Below are 15185 nucleotides of genomic sequence, written 5' to 3'. Positions count from 1 at the left end.
CATTACTACCTCAGAGAAAAGGTTTTTCAAACCACCACACTACTTCATTAATTTTTGATTCTTTACAGCTGCTGAACTGCTGGTTAACTTACTAAAACATTGCATATCTAGAAGTTCAAGCATTAAAATGACACTAACGACATCAGCCGTAAAGAAAAAACAAACTAGAAATATGTGAATTAATAATTTCGGACAGTTACAAGAAAGCATGACCAAGACATGAAAAACCAATTTCCACTGCTCTTTTATTAAGACGATTCATCCCTCCACTATTGTTCTTTACTTCTGTCAAAACCACTTGCAAATAAAATTTCCATTTGCAGCCATTTGAAATGTTGAAACCTCGGATGTGCTGTAGTAAGAAGTCATATGACCTTAAATCCATTCCTATATTTGAACCTGCACAAAATAGCTGCTTCTATTGTATTTTAGTTCCTGTAGTAAGCCAACGGGGGCAAGAGGACACTAAAATCTACTTTGTATCTTTGCTGACTCCCATAACGCTGCCCTTTGGCCTTCTGGGACTCAATTATCCAGCATGTTATGGGAACTCAAAAGTAATCCAATCAAAACATTTTACCTAGGACTACTCAGGTCACTATGAACCCCATGAGACCCAAAAGGTATGGGGAAAAGTCTCTTATTTTTCTCATGGAGTATTTCGCTACTAAATGGAAAAGATTTAGCAAAGAGACTTCTGTTATGTCCAATCCAAAGAACAGGCCAATGGCCAGTATGAGAGAGTCAAAATGTCAGACCAGCTCCAATCCTACACATAAGCCAGGCTGAGCAGCATGCTAACAAATGAGTTGGTTTTTCCACTGTAAAAGATGATCTTACTTTTCTTGAATTTTGATCTAGTTTTGATCTTATTCTTCCTTTCTTGATGAAACCGGAAGAAACAAATCTGCTAAAAGTTGTGGGTTTGATTTCTAAAACAAAGCCACTTTATCATAGAAGTCCTAAGAGGTTTCTTAAAGGCCATTTGGGGGAAGGTAGCACACAAAATCCTGTTATGTACAAACTGTTGTTCTCTGCTCATCAAAAAGACAAGAGGAGAGCAAGCCCCACAGAGAGCAGTGTTAGCTTATCAATCCTCTGTCCCCACAAGGGGACAGGCATCGCCTGCTTACACACACACATACTTGCTTGCATGATAACAAAGAGATGTTACTACATCCAAAAGTCTCTGGTTAGTATTTTAGCTGCAGCAGCACTAAGGCTTCCACTAATCTCCAAAAGCAAGCTGGGCATTGCATTCCTCTTGGCAGCAGCATTCTCCTACCACTTTTGTCCGACTTCTTCCCCCCTAAAGAAAGCCTTCCTGATGGAGAACATTTATTTTTACTTTGAAGGGTGCTGTCTACATGCCAGAACTCACATCTACTTGGAGCTCTCCTAATGTCTTTGGAATTGTGGTATGTAAAGCTGTCGTCTTCCACCAGTACAAATGTGCTCTGAGTCACAGGTTAGGTCCTAACTCTGCCCAGCCTGTTCTTAGATATAGAGATAACAGACTAATGCAGAGGAAACAGATTTCTTTTGTATGGCTGGAGAACACTGAAACACTTAGTAGAAGTAAAACCTCATATCCAGCTTCTACTCCCTTTCACATGCTAAGCATGGGGATGTACAGAGTTGAAAACATTCTTTCAAATATATTATTTAGCTACTATATTCCAGATACTATGGAATATAAATCCTTGCAGGAAAAATACACAAGCTGAATAATTCGACTTTCAACCAGATTCACAGATCAAAACACAAGTCAAGTTACACAGTTATTATCATAGGCCAGTATCACAATCACATGGGGTTTCATTTGATGGTGATAGAGCAATATTGATGAAATATAAATAATTCCCACTAACTTTATTTTATTTCCATGATTTTAAAATACTGTAATCAAGCTAGTTGTACTCTTAGTCTCCAAATAGCTTGATTTTAAAAGTCATAGAATTAAGATAAAAGATGCTTATTATCCATAACAGACGAACACATTTAATTCCATTATACTATTAACACTATTTAATTAAATTAATTTAATACTATTTAATTCAAACATACAGGAGAAAATGTCTCACCAGATTAATGGAAAAATACTTGAGCTGGACAAGGACAATAACTGACAAAATTATATTATTAGGATAATTTTGCAACCATTTTTTATTCAAAAAAATTGTATTTTTGTAAACTTGACATTTCCAAAACAGTGCAAGTGAATTAGAATACAGGTGAACACAAGCTTCTAAATATAGGTGACATCAGTAAGAGTGGACACAGTCTTACAACCACAAGATCACAAAAAGAAACATACAATTTTATAATACATAAGCAGTGACATTCTGAGAAAAAGGAGTGACAGTGGTGCAGGTACTCTACTGCATATGCAAACCAAGCTCCAAAAGCAATTACAGTCTTCATGCCAGTTTAATCAATGTACACTAAATGAACAAAATCTACTTTCATTTATATCCAAGAAATTATAGCAAGTGGATGAACCTGGGCAAAGGATAGAAATTAGTTCCATGACTCCTTCAGTCCTTTAGTGAAAGCAATATCATAAATTCCCCTGCCACACGGATCCTATGCTTCAAACTTGCGCATAGAATCAGCTGGGTTGGAAGGAATCTCCGAGATCATCAAGCCAACCCTTGATCCACTACCGTTGCAGTTACTAGACCATGGCACTAAGTGCCACATCCAGTCTCACTTTAAAAATCTCCAGGGACAGAGAATTCACTACTTCCCTGGGCAGCCCATTCCAATGTCTGATCACCCTCTCTGTAAAGAAATTCTTTCTAATATCTAACCTAAACCTCCTCTGGCACAACTTGAGACCATGCCCTCTTGTCTTGCTGATGTGCCCACAAACAGAAGAAATTCAAGGAAGTCAAATATTATCAAAGACAGTCTTTGCATAACTATTGCTTTCAGCAAGCTGGGCTACCTGCACATCACTGACTTGGTATGTGGGGTCACTTCCATTCCTGTATTAAGGTAGACAGGGCTGTTCTTACTGTTATGCTTGGCATTGCAAATGCCTTTGCCACTTAGAGGTGAAAGGATTGCTTAAGTGGTTTACAGGTTTGGGGTTCACATCAGGCATAATTTCTCTCAGATGATCCAAGCAACCTGTGAGATGACTTCAACTCAGAGTCTGCTCCAGTATTTTCTACAGTTTGCTGACTTCATTATAACTTCACAAATAAAAAAACCTAGGTTTATTCAGAAAAAAATAGTAGGTATTTTTGTTAGCTACAATGGCCAAGTACCAGAGCATTCCAGTGACTTAGAGCACACTAGCTGTGTTATTGCTTGGGGAGAATTGATGCAAATTCACCTCCAAGACCCTTGGTTTTCAAATTAAATGGACACGAAACTGCTGTAAAAGGTGGCAAATGCTCTCATCTCTTGGGAAGTGAAAGCCCATTATGCTGTGGACCACCAAAACTGTGAAATGACTGTGATCTTCTTGATGTCATCATGGAAACTAAATGGGGGTTGCAAAAGCACAGGCTTTGCATTAAGTGATTTTTTGATCACATTTTTCTGAGATTGTTTTCTTCCTATCCTAAACCCAACTTCATTGGTACTGTTTGTAAGAAGACACATTGCAAGCTTCAGATCTCTCAGATGCCAGAGGATGCATTTGAAAATGTAACTGCCCCACTTCTAAGCTTTCTCCTGAATAGCTTAGAGCTAGTGCAAAGTGAGCCCACTGGAAAAAAAAAGGCAATGTCAATTTAGCAAACCTTTCAATTAACTTGTCCAAGACAACTAAAGACATTGTCTCAAAATGGATTAACTGGAGAGAACTTGTACAATGACTACCCTCAGTTGCTGCAGAATTGGAACATCACAAAGAAACTAACAAGCAGCTGACACATAGGAACCTTAGAGCTGAAAAAGCAATTTCCAAAGTAACCATGTCTCCAGATTTTGATACAATTATATTTATAACAGTTTCATAATTAAAATAAAAAAGAAACAAAAAACCCCGCCAACCAAACCAGCAGATCTATAGCATAGTTATTTCCTACACATTCTTGACATATATTACTTTTTCGTAAGATTTTAGGATTAAAAAATGATTGCAACCAACTGATATTAGTGGGAATTTTTGTTTGGTTGCTTTTTAAGGAGTGGAAAGGTGCATCTACAATATTTTAATATGAAGGATTGATATGTTTCATTGTCACATCTGACTATCCTAACTGAAAGCATACAAGAGCCACAATAGAACTTGACTAAAAAAAAAAGAAAAAGAAAGAAAAAAATATGGAGAGTATACATATAAAACCAAACCCCTATTTTACAACAGATCTCCTGAGGGCCTAACAGTAATGACACTAAGAATTTGTGGATCATTTCAAGAATATGGCACTCATCTGGGCAACAACTAGATTTTCATTAAAGGATGACTTGAGCTGGATCAATTCTCTGACAATTCAGGTCAGAAATCCAAAAAGTCCAGTATGGGCTCAGTCAAATAGGATTTATTTTTATTTGTTTTTTTACTTTAAGCAAATAAGAGAGACATTTTTGCCTTGAGACAAAACAAAACAAAAAGTCCAACAAAATATAAATGCTAAATGGGTATTCTACCCTTTTTAACTCTTTTCTTTATACACTTTTAAAAGATGTCTCAAAGGAATAAATAATTTGTACTTTTAAAATATTGTAATGAAACATTTTTGGCAGATTTTAAAATAAGTTTCTGTTTAAAAAATGGAAATTAAGCATTTCAACTTTTCAAAGGGAACTTCCTCATTTTTTTTCAGATAGAAACTTTTAAATTCAGTTAAATTCACAAATAATTTCACTTTTTCCCTGAGCTATTTTTTCAGCAAATTTACTTCTTAGGAATTTTTGAGGGGTTCAGTTTTAGAGAGGGTGGATACTGCAGGTTCTAACAGCTAATAAACAGTCTCTTTTTTTTTTCAGCAAGTACTTTAAGCAGTTTCTTTTTCAATTCATAGTTGTGAATCAATCTCGTATCCAATTTCTGTCCAACTCAGATATTTTGTAATAGAAAAACTCAGACAAATTAAGTTAATATACCAGCAAAACTAACTGATGTCAGAAATATCATACTGTGAGAAATTCATCAGCTTCTAATGCGAGAGGCAGGTTCAGATTAGATATTAGGAGGAAATTCTTTACAGTGAGGATGGTGAGGCACTGGAACAGGTTGCCCAAAGAAGTTGTAGATGTCCCATCTCTGGAAGTGCTCAAGGCCAGGTTGGATAGGGCTTTGAGCAATCTGATCTAGTGAAAGGCTTCCCTGCAGGGGGGTTGGAACTAGGTCTTTAATGTCCCTTCCAACCCAAGCCATTTTACCATCCTATCTCTCTGTGATAATACAACAGTGCAGTCAAATGCCACAAGCCTTTTGTTTTTGCACTCTAAAGAAAAATCTGTACTCTACTACATGTGATTTTAACAGCACTTTGCCTTGGATTCTGGCTTAAATGATCATTTGTTACACAGAATCTGTCAAGTCACCAATGATTGTTTTAAGAAAAATAACTGAATAGACCAATAGCTTTTCTTGTCAGATGTTGAATCAATAAACTTAATTCACTTTAAAACTATTTTTTCCCTAATGCATGCAGATAGTTAATAGTTAATAAATACTGATCAATACTGTAGTAATAGAAGACACTTAATGCCAGTGGGGGTAAAAAGCAAACAGGAATATGGATGAGTTTAGTTTTTAAAATTTGAAGCTATAATGGATATAATGTTCTTTTATCATACCCTTAAGGAATAAGACATCCTGCAACCTTTCAATCCTGGTTTCACTTTCTACCAATGAGCTTGACCCTTCTTTCCTTTAAATGGATTTTATACCAACATGACATTTAATTCTTATTTACACAAAGTGCAAAACACAAGTAGAATCTAAACCCAAGTCTTACAGAATTCCACTATTTCTATTCAGAAATCCAAGAGCTTTTTAAAGAAACACGGTTGAATTAATTACAACTAGGTCTCTTCTAATTCAACAAATGAGTTAAGTAATTACCAGCAACCAAAGTGGAAATCTGAGATCCAGTAACATCTGCACCTAGCCTAAACTTCCTTCTTAACGGTTGAAGAAGGATGACATTCAGTACTTGGAACACCCAGACAGGGAATCTTGAGACTCAAAGATCCAAACATTTTAACCCTTGCATCTCAAAATTATCATATAAACAAACTCATGACTTATGTATATAACTCACAAAGGAGACATAATGTTCGTAGCTTGTAGCAATTTATCACTTGATTTGATAGCAACAGATTACAATCTTGAACAGTAGCTTTAAAAATATACCTCTTAATATTAATATGGCTCCATTTAATTTTTTTTTTATTCCAAAGAATTTACCAATGCCATAATGGTCGGCCCAATTATATCCTTCTGGTATCTCAATTGTACAATCCTAGACTACTATAAAAATCCTAGAGATTGCAAGAGAAAAATTCCCAAAGGAAAACATTCTGTGATACCTTCTTCAGTGAACCAAAGCAATCTACATCTTGCTACATATCACTGAGGAAGCGTTTTCATCCTCTCCCATTCAGGCCAGTAAAGGACAGGCTCAAGATCCAGAATATCACAGCTATCACAACTGTGAAATACTTTAGATTCTTTAGTTTATAAATCAAACAACAAGTTCAACTCAAAGAAAGAGATTATGAAAAGATTTTGGCTTATATCCATTAAATGGTCTATACACAATACTACCAAGCCTGTTCAATTAAGCATATGAGGATTTCAATCACTTTTCTCTGTAAATCTCTTTTCTCTCGCATTGAAGTTTAAAAGTACAATAGAATTTATATATACACATATGTATTTTCAAAGATTTAGCCAGATATCAGTGCTTGAGTGAACTATATACTATTCAGTAGAAATTACAAAACATTGATACAAATATAAAGACATACTCAATATAAAAAGCTTATATTTATAAAATATATTTTTAGGTAACAGTCTTCCCCTGAGGGTATACCAAATAGTTGGATTCATAAATATTGCTCTGCACTGCAGCTTGGTTACCAAAGTTCAAAGTTCAACTCTTAAATGAAGTATGAATTGCTCCAGTCACCTGACATGGCTACAGTGGTTGCCTCAGGATATGTTCCCTAGTTTTTTTTGAGTGATAAAGACACAGCATCAATGGGTCTCCGAAAAATCTGGAGAAGATTCCTTCTTCCACATATGGAAGATATGAGAGCAGGACCTATAGGCTAGTGAGCACATGTCACATGACTGGGCTTTAGTTTTCATGGGCAGTTCACTGGTTTTTCTGGACCCAGTTCCAACTATCTTCATTCTCCTTTTTGCTCTTTTCGGCCTCAATAATTTCTTTATACCTCCGGCGGAAGAAGCCCATCTGCAAATCAGAAGAGATGACAGTGGTAAGTTACACTATCATTAAACTGAAACTTAATTTGTCAGTGTGAGGACAGAAAATGGTGTGCAGAAAAAACCAGCACAGGAGTTAGTATTTAATCCTCCAAGTGCCAATCTGAAATCATAGCTCCTTATTTACATCAGTATAAATGAGATCAAACTGGGTCCCAAATCTTCACAAATTCTCTGCTCCCTATAGATGAACTACTAAGAGGTAAGAGGTCCTCTTACATAAAGCATACTTTAAAAAAAAATGCTCATAAAGTATTCCTAATAAAACAGACCAGAAGAGGCAGATACAGGTTTATTGGTTTAAAATGGAGACTAATGCAAAATTTGGAGCTGAACCTAAAGTCAGAGTAACACTCAGGTCCCGAGTAAATGCTGACAGAGTTTTATGAATGATACTCTCAGTGTCCACAACTGCACAAAACAACAGGGATCAGAGGAATACAGTACACCTACCCATGTCCCAGCATCTCAATTCCAGCTATCATTACCGATAATTCCTTTTGCACATCTTCTTGCTTCCTAAACCCTTGTACTTTAAGAAATGCAAGTGGGTTTCATTTCAGTTTGGAGAAAAACTTCTCATATCTCTGGGTTTTTTTAAGTCTTTCAAAAAACCAAAAATTATTTTAATAACAGACTTTGGTAACCATTCAAGAATAACTCCTCAAACTTAGCACTGTTGAGATCAGGGAATCAATATTTTGTTCACCATAATGAAATATTTACATAACTCCTACCACTCTAAACTTGTTTTTCTACTCCTGCTGTGTAAAACATGATGTTTTAGTCTTCCTTTATGAACTAGTTATTGCCACCCTTTATTCCCAAACTGGCTATGTGCAGGAAAATTTTGTGCTGTCTTGTCATAACTAATATTCCCTTAATTTGGACTTTTTAATTTCAGTTTTCAGCAACTTTCACTTTCTTCTAGTGTATTTTAACTCACAGGGGTGTGAAAGGCAGCATGGTCAATCTGCCAATGCTGCTTCTCCAGCAGGGTTTCCTAAAGCTCAGGTCCTTGCCAGTGCCCCCAGCTACATCCTGAATTCACAGCAGCATGAGAATGCACACACCATCCTCTCATTCTGCTTCTTGCCTCCTATGCAAAGGACATAGAAGCTGCAGCGTGGTCTAACAAGCCCCTTTGTTTGGTAACTGTGGACCACTGGGACATGCCATTATTCTAGAGATAAGTGTACCCTGCTGAGTGCATTTGTGTACATTACATATACACCTACTGTCCTGATTCTGGCCAAGACAGGGATAATTTCTGCAGTAGCCAGGAGGGGGGATGGCTAAGACCTGGAGGTTATTCTATACAATCTCATGCCATTGCTGGGGGTGGGGGAAGAGAGTCTCTTCTAAGGAGCAGGGGTTCCTTCAAATCAAGTAAGCATGGTGGAGAGAGCAATGGGATGGCACTGGCTTGAAAGCCGGAGGGAGCAGTGGGGTAACACTGTTTCCAAGCCAGACGGAGCAGTCAGGGTGGTGTGGTTGCAGTCACCTCAGGCTCAGTGAGTCATTTGTAGGTGAATCACTCTCTCTCTTTTGTGAGCTTTTGTTATTAATCTTGCTGCTGTTACTGTTCGTTTTCTATCTCATTGCTGTTTCCAGTAAATTTTTCTTATCTCAACCTGTGATCTTTACCTTTTGTGCCTCTAATTCTCCTTTTCAGCCTGCTGCATGGGAGGGGAGGAGTGAGTGACACGTGGTTTTAGTGGGAGTACTACATTGGTGAATACCATTCCTAAGTCATGACAGCCTTCTTTGGCACCCAATGTGTGGCTTGAAGGGTTAAGAAAATAACAGGTCTGTCCAGAGTGGGTTGAAAACAAATTTGATCTAAGCATTTGTTGTATTAGGTACAGAGCCACTGGTCACAATATTGCTTGGTCTGTTCATGTGGGTGGGGTACCTAACCCTGTATATATTCCCCTACGTGCTCCTCGTGGTGCTCTTTTTCAGAGCAGGGAGGGGAATCAGGATTGCTCCGTCATTGTACTGTCTGATATCAGCTTATGAAATTATAAAGTCAAGGACAATGAGGGTGATTTGGGATGTGTATTCAGTGTCACTCTCCTACCCTTACCTCGGGTCCTACCTTTGGGAGTCCATCAATAATTGTACCCAGTCTGCAGGAGAACAGGGGAGGGTGATTTTCCCTAGCTTTTCACCCCTTTTTCCTCCTTCAGGCCTGTTACAACAGCTTTCAGAAGTTTTGAAATTCACTTGAATGTTAAGGAAAGCATGTTCTTGTTGCCAAGACTGCCAGGATTCCTCAGTGCAGTCCACACCATGTTTAGAGTCAAGAAAGAGAAGGTAATTTCTTTCCTTTAGGAAGGTCATTCAGAGATCTGCCTCAAGGATTGATAGCCATGAGCGGCATGAAATGTGGGAGAAAATGGTCCAGTTTTTGGAGAGATTCTCTGCCCCATACAGGAGCAGCCAATAAAGGCAGCAAAAGGACAGGTTTAATTTTTGCTGTGGTCAGGAGGGGGTGTGGATAGGACCTGGAGGTTATACTATACCACCTCAGGTCATTCCCAGGGATGGTGGAAGGGAGTCTCTTCCAGGGAGAAGGGATTCCTTCCAGTCCATCGAGTGGAGGAAGTGGTGGAAGTGTGGTGGAGGCAGTGGTAGCGTAACTGGAGAATATAATTCCTAAACCACAAGACCTACAGCGACGTTATAAATGCACAATAGGTAGACATATACATAAATGTCCATGACCTTGAGGTTACGAAGGTCCCATGACCTTCTGGAAGTCCCTTTTAATAAGTGAAATTAGACCTTAAAACTCATTTGTTCATAGAAATTCTTGTGCACAGACTGTGAACGTAGTATCGTTCCCATCTGTCAGAAGCAAAGCTTTATCTGTTGCTATGTACATGCAAATGCAGGGATAGTGGTGGTCCTGTTCTGAAAAATCACCTCAAAAAAGTGACACTGTTGAATTTCAGAGGGCCACGTCTCCCTCACTTCCTAGCATCTTTCAAAGCACTATCTGCAAGGATTCAAGAAGAGAAAATTAAAGAGGAGTTTTTCTAGTTCCCCATCCTTCAAACTTACTCTAGACATCAGATCAAATTCTTTCTTTAGCAGAAAAAAATTCTTATTAGTAATTTTTGTACTTGAACCTACAAGCTATACTAGCGCAAAGGATTTATTTTTAGAAGACATCCTCAAGATAGCACCACCATAAAATCCCAGTGAAAGTTCACCATTAATGCCAACAGAATTCAGCTCAATGAGGCTTGAAGCAAATAGTTGAAGTTTCTCTAGATTTTCAGTCTAAAATGGAAGTGAATTATTATATTGATATTGGAAAAAAAAAGTGTAAGAGCCTAATACTTCTCTGTTGTTCTGCCGCAGTAGGATTAATCATAGGTACTTACTTATTCCCAGGAATCTGCTGCTATTACTTATATATGTTCAGGGAGCAGATGTGTTGAAAAAGTGGATGCCATTTTTTGTATTATCAGTTTTTATAAGACCTACATGTTTTTCATTAGAAAACTGCCATAGGACTTTGTTTCCTTAGATTAACAAGAGAAGTTTAATTTCTAGTTTTAAAAACAGGTTTTAAACCCTTAAGGTTTCCATCCTTCATGCAAACACATCCTTGATATAATAAAACTTTCACTTGAAGTTATAATCAAAATTATAGAAAGGTTTTTTAATTTCCTTGAGGGCCAAACAAACAAACTCAAACTCCTTCCCACTGTTATTTTCATAAAAAATGTCTGTTATTGAACATCTGCTTCAGGAATTGTCTTTAAAAGTTGTTTATGAGCATTTTGGTATTTTACTATTTTTTCACTGAATACACAGTGCTTTTGTATAACTTTTCAGCAGGGATAAAAAGTGAGCTGAAAACCATAGTAAATATTAATAAAGCATGAATTCCTACATCCAGAGGTGACCCCATTACAAAGAATTATGTTTACTTGCTGTAAATGATGTGAATACTCTAAAACTATGTAGAGGAGTTAAGTGCAGGCAAAAAGAGAAACTGAACCTTAAGGATTATTTTTTTTAACATTTTTAGATATAGTGGTCAGGGATTAGATAAATTTCCCATCCTTGAAAGACAAGGATGTGCTTTGTTATGCGATACTGTTCCTTAGTGTTTAATGCATATTTCCGTTTAATGTGATATTTCCGTTTAATGTGATGATGATCCCTATCATCACCAGAGAGGGATTTTTTTGATAAGGACCATGAAGAAATCACAACACAGTCATTGTCTCGCAAGACTCCATACAACCTGCATATCCTTCTCCTTACAATTAATAATTTCATTAAAAATTATACCAATATTAACCTGTACGGCAAGGGCTGATTAATACCAGTAGCAAGCTGGAGAGAACAAGTGAATTTAGGATAGAGTGAGAGGTAATAAGGAGGCAGACACTTGGACCAAAGCAGAAGAATTGATACAACATGGAGCTGAGCACATATTGGCTCTTTTATCACTGGAGCTGAAGGAACACCAGAAGATCTCTTTTCCATGGCTAATGCAAAGTCATTAAGGGAACTGAGAAAATACAGTGAGGATAGCACTGCTGGGATTGAGTCCTGAATTTTGAGCAAGGAAGAGGAAAAGAGATCCTCAGCTTTAACAGGAGCATTGCTGTGATCTCATTTGTAGAATGGGTGTTTACAGTGGGCCGATGGTCTCCAACACGTTTCATGGTAATGAGTCTCTAATATTGTTCATTTCTCCCAAACTTTGCTTTCTATATATACAGATATATGCATGTGTGTACACATACAGATGTATGTACAGAGCAAAGGAATACCCACGTCAAGAGTTGTGACCCCATCAGGCAGTCTGTGAGTTCACACAACTACACCCAAGTAAAGGACTGAGGAAAATACTTTGATCAGTAAACTTCTGCCTAGGGAAGGCACTCATGAGAGGAAGGACAACAGGAAATATTTGCAGGAAGCAAGGAAAGAGCACTGTGGGAAGCTGAAGGGTTATAATGGAAGAAGAGGCATCAGCCAGTAAAGACAATGCAGAAAATGAGAAAAGGGTAGATGGGCTAGAATAACTGGAGGTGCTTCAGGTTTTGACTCTAAGCCACCTACTTATAGCAGCTCTAATATTTACTTGAAGCATCTTCAGAAAGGACTGGATAGTGTTTGTCACTTCAAAACCTGAAACCATCCATAGGTTTTACACACTTCCTTTAATTTACTTATTCCAGCTCATGTACCCTTTTCTAGCATGACCTTACTGCCATCTACAGTGTATGCTGAGCAGAAAATGTGTTTCTGGCAAAACTGAACAATAAAGCAACAGAAAATCTGTGTTGGTCTGGAATGAGGGATTACACCTGTTATTGTGAAGGGATTTCTTGCCATGTGAAGCATTGTCAAGTCCTATATTCAAACGTGAGTATTAAAAGTCTCTAGCACAGACAACTCCCTTTAGCTGTCATGCCAGATTTAAATCCCTTAAAAATCACAGATAAGTCATAAAGTCATATCTAACAACACTCACATAGAATTACATTCTTCCTGTACTCACACAAACTGAAAACTTCAGTCAAAAGTCAAAATTAACATCACAGTAAATTTTTTTTTTTTTTTTTTTTTGCTGCTACTTTGTGCTCATCCAAAGGCTGAATTACTGGACCTTACATTTTTCTAAACTCTAGAAGTATAAACACTTACCTAACATTTCCTGCAGTGTGGTTCTGTGGCTATTTCTTTAGGGTGCCAATTATAAGTACGCTTGAAGAGTGATGAGATTACAAAATAAAATTTAATTTGCAGTTGGGAAAAAAACAAAGCTGATCAGAGGGCAAGCAATATCACTGCTTTTGTTATAGTCACCATTGGATAAATTTCTAAAACATTTTTATAATTCATAATCCAACAGGGCTTATTCTCCCAATCAAATAAAAAGATAAATAGTTTGAAATGGAGATTGAAGAAGAATGTTTAGCTTTTTTTTAGAAGTCTTTTTCTCATTAATATGATTCATTAAGAAACAGTTACGTACTGCTGCAAAAACAGCATTATGTATTGATTTACGGCAGTGTTTCAAGACTATCACTGAGCTAGGAATAGAGGTTTGTGAACAAAAACATTCAAACAGGATCCAAGACTATATCAGAGACTTTTGTGAGTTTTTGTACTATTTTTAATTAAGTTTCTCCAGTGCATACTGAGGTGTTAAGCTGAACATAGAAAGTATTTATTTTTAACAGTATGCCTATGCTGACAAGGTTACCAATCACAGTACAAACCAACAAGTAAAAAGAAAAGGGAGTAAAGCACTGTCAGAGGGGTAACTAAAAAATGAAACAAAATGTAAGAACCACTGAAGAAATCTCCATGTAACTAGGCTTTGACAACATAACAAGGTTCAGTGCCTTAGTCACAAGCTTTAGCATAGTTTCTTTATCTACTGTAACCACTATCCAGTCATACCTGCTGAACAGTATGTATTTACATCACAAATCTTTTAATGCCACATTGCTAATCTAGGCAGAAGTCTCAAGCCATTCACCTCATGGCACTTCAGAAGGAATTAACTTACAGAGAATTAATCTCCTCACTTTTTTTGGGTGCATACTCCTTGCGTACTTCTGCCTTCACACAAACAGTACTACAGCTAGAAAAATATGCAGCTAATCATGGGTCAAAGCAGGGCCAGAAACCTCACCCCATTAAATGCCACCAGTTGGCAGAGCAACAACACCCCCAATTTCAGTGCTGCTGAGATTAGAAGCATGGAACATTTCCCCATGCAGGGTTAGATAACTGGTTATTAAGTGCAACTCACTTTACTACTGTCAAGAAGGTGGGTAAAAACACTTTGCACTTGGGTTTGTGTGGTCCTGGATAATCCTCGCAAACTACCAGTTCCAAGATGATGCACTACGTTCTTTCTCCCAATTAAAGGACACTTGCCACAGTACATAGGTGTCACAAACTGATATGTCTATCAGCTTTTCCACCAAGAATTGGCAAACTGCCAATTCTGGGTCCCACTGTGACGTAAAGGTGTGTTTGTAAAGGAGTTAAAGGAGAAAATGTGTATTTAGGAGAAAGGATGATAGTGTGGCTAAGATAACCTCATTAGAGCTCCAGAGGTCTGGTTTAATTATTCAGTCTTTCATTGACTTTTTGAGAGGCAAACTCCTTAACTGTCTTGTAATGTAGGTCCTCATTTGCTCAGTGAAACAAGTATAAATATGATTCAAACATCACCATTCCACAAATGGCTGTACACAAACACAATATACACAATATACACTTATGCAGCTGGGGAACTGAGACAAAGAGAAGTTCAGCAGCTTGCTCAAAGATTAGTTCTCCTCTACAAGCATTCATTTCTGAAGTACTGTACATACTAAGTCCTTAACAAAAGATATTATGTATCCACAAATTAATCAAAGGTTAGATGAATAAATCTTGTCTGATGCAACCTAGACCATACCTACATAGTAAAGATATTCCAAGGGTAAACACCAGAACTACCAGCTCTATTCACCACATAAGCAAGTAGCTCCATTGAAGCCAATTGAACAACTCCTGCGAGAAAAGTTACACAAGAATTGGTTAGAGGAACAAATTGTTCATTAATAGGCTGACACTCTAGCATCAGTGACAATGGCAAGGTATGTTATATTAATTAAAAAATAAAAAAGTACTAAATCAGATTTTCTGTACTGGTGTCCCTTGATGTGTGCAGTTATCTGTTTCACAAACCTAAATGCATCTTTTCCATGCATCCTGCCAGTCTGAA

At 37.4% G+C, this 15185-nt stretch overlaps 1 protein-coding gene across 3 annotated transcripts in view; it reads right to left on the bottom strand.

Annotated features, from left to right (window-relative positions):
• Positions 1-2112: 2112 nt before the first annotated feature.
• ITGA9 (integrin subunit alpha 9) overlaps positions 2113-15185 on the bottom strand; it is a 223113-nt gene continuing 210040 nt past the window's right edge. For all 3 annotated transcript variants that reach the window (XM_051798702.1, XM_051798703.1, XM_051798704.1), the window contains one exon: positions 2113-7388. In XM_051798702.1, coding sequence (XP_051654662.1) covers positions 7290-7388 — 99 coding nt within the window. In that variant the 3' untranslated portion in view covers positions 2113-7289. The remainder of the gene's footprint in view (positions 7389-15185) is intronic.

This window comes from Manacus candei, unplaced genomic scaffold (genome assembly GCF_025592945.1).
Source record: "Manacus candei isolate 608988 ecotype Guabito, Panama unplaced genomic scaffold, ASM2559294v1 h1tg000049l, whole genome shotgun sequence".
NCBI lineage: Eukaryota > Metazoa > Chordata > Aves > Passeriformes > Pipridae > Manacus > Manacus candei.
Note: the sequence above shows the minus strand (reverse complement) of the source record. Positions and strands in the feature narration are given on the sequence as shown.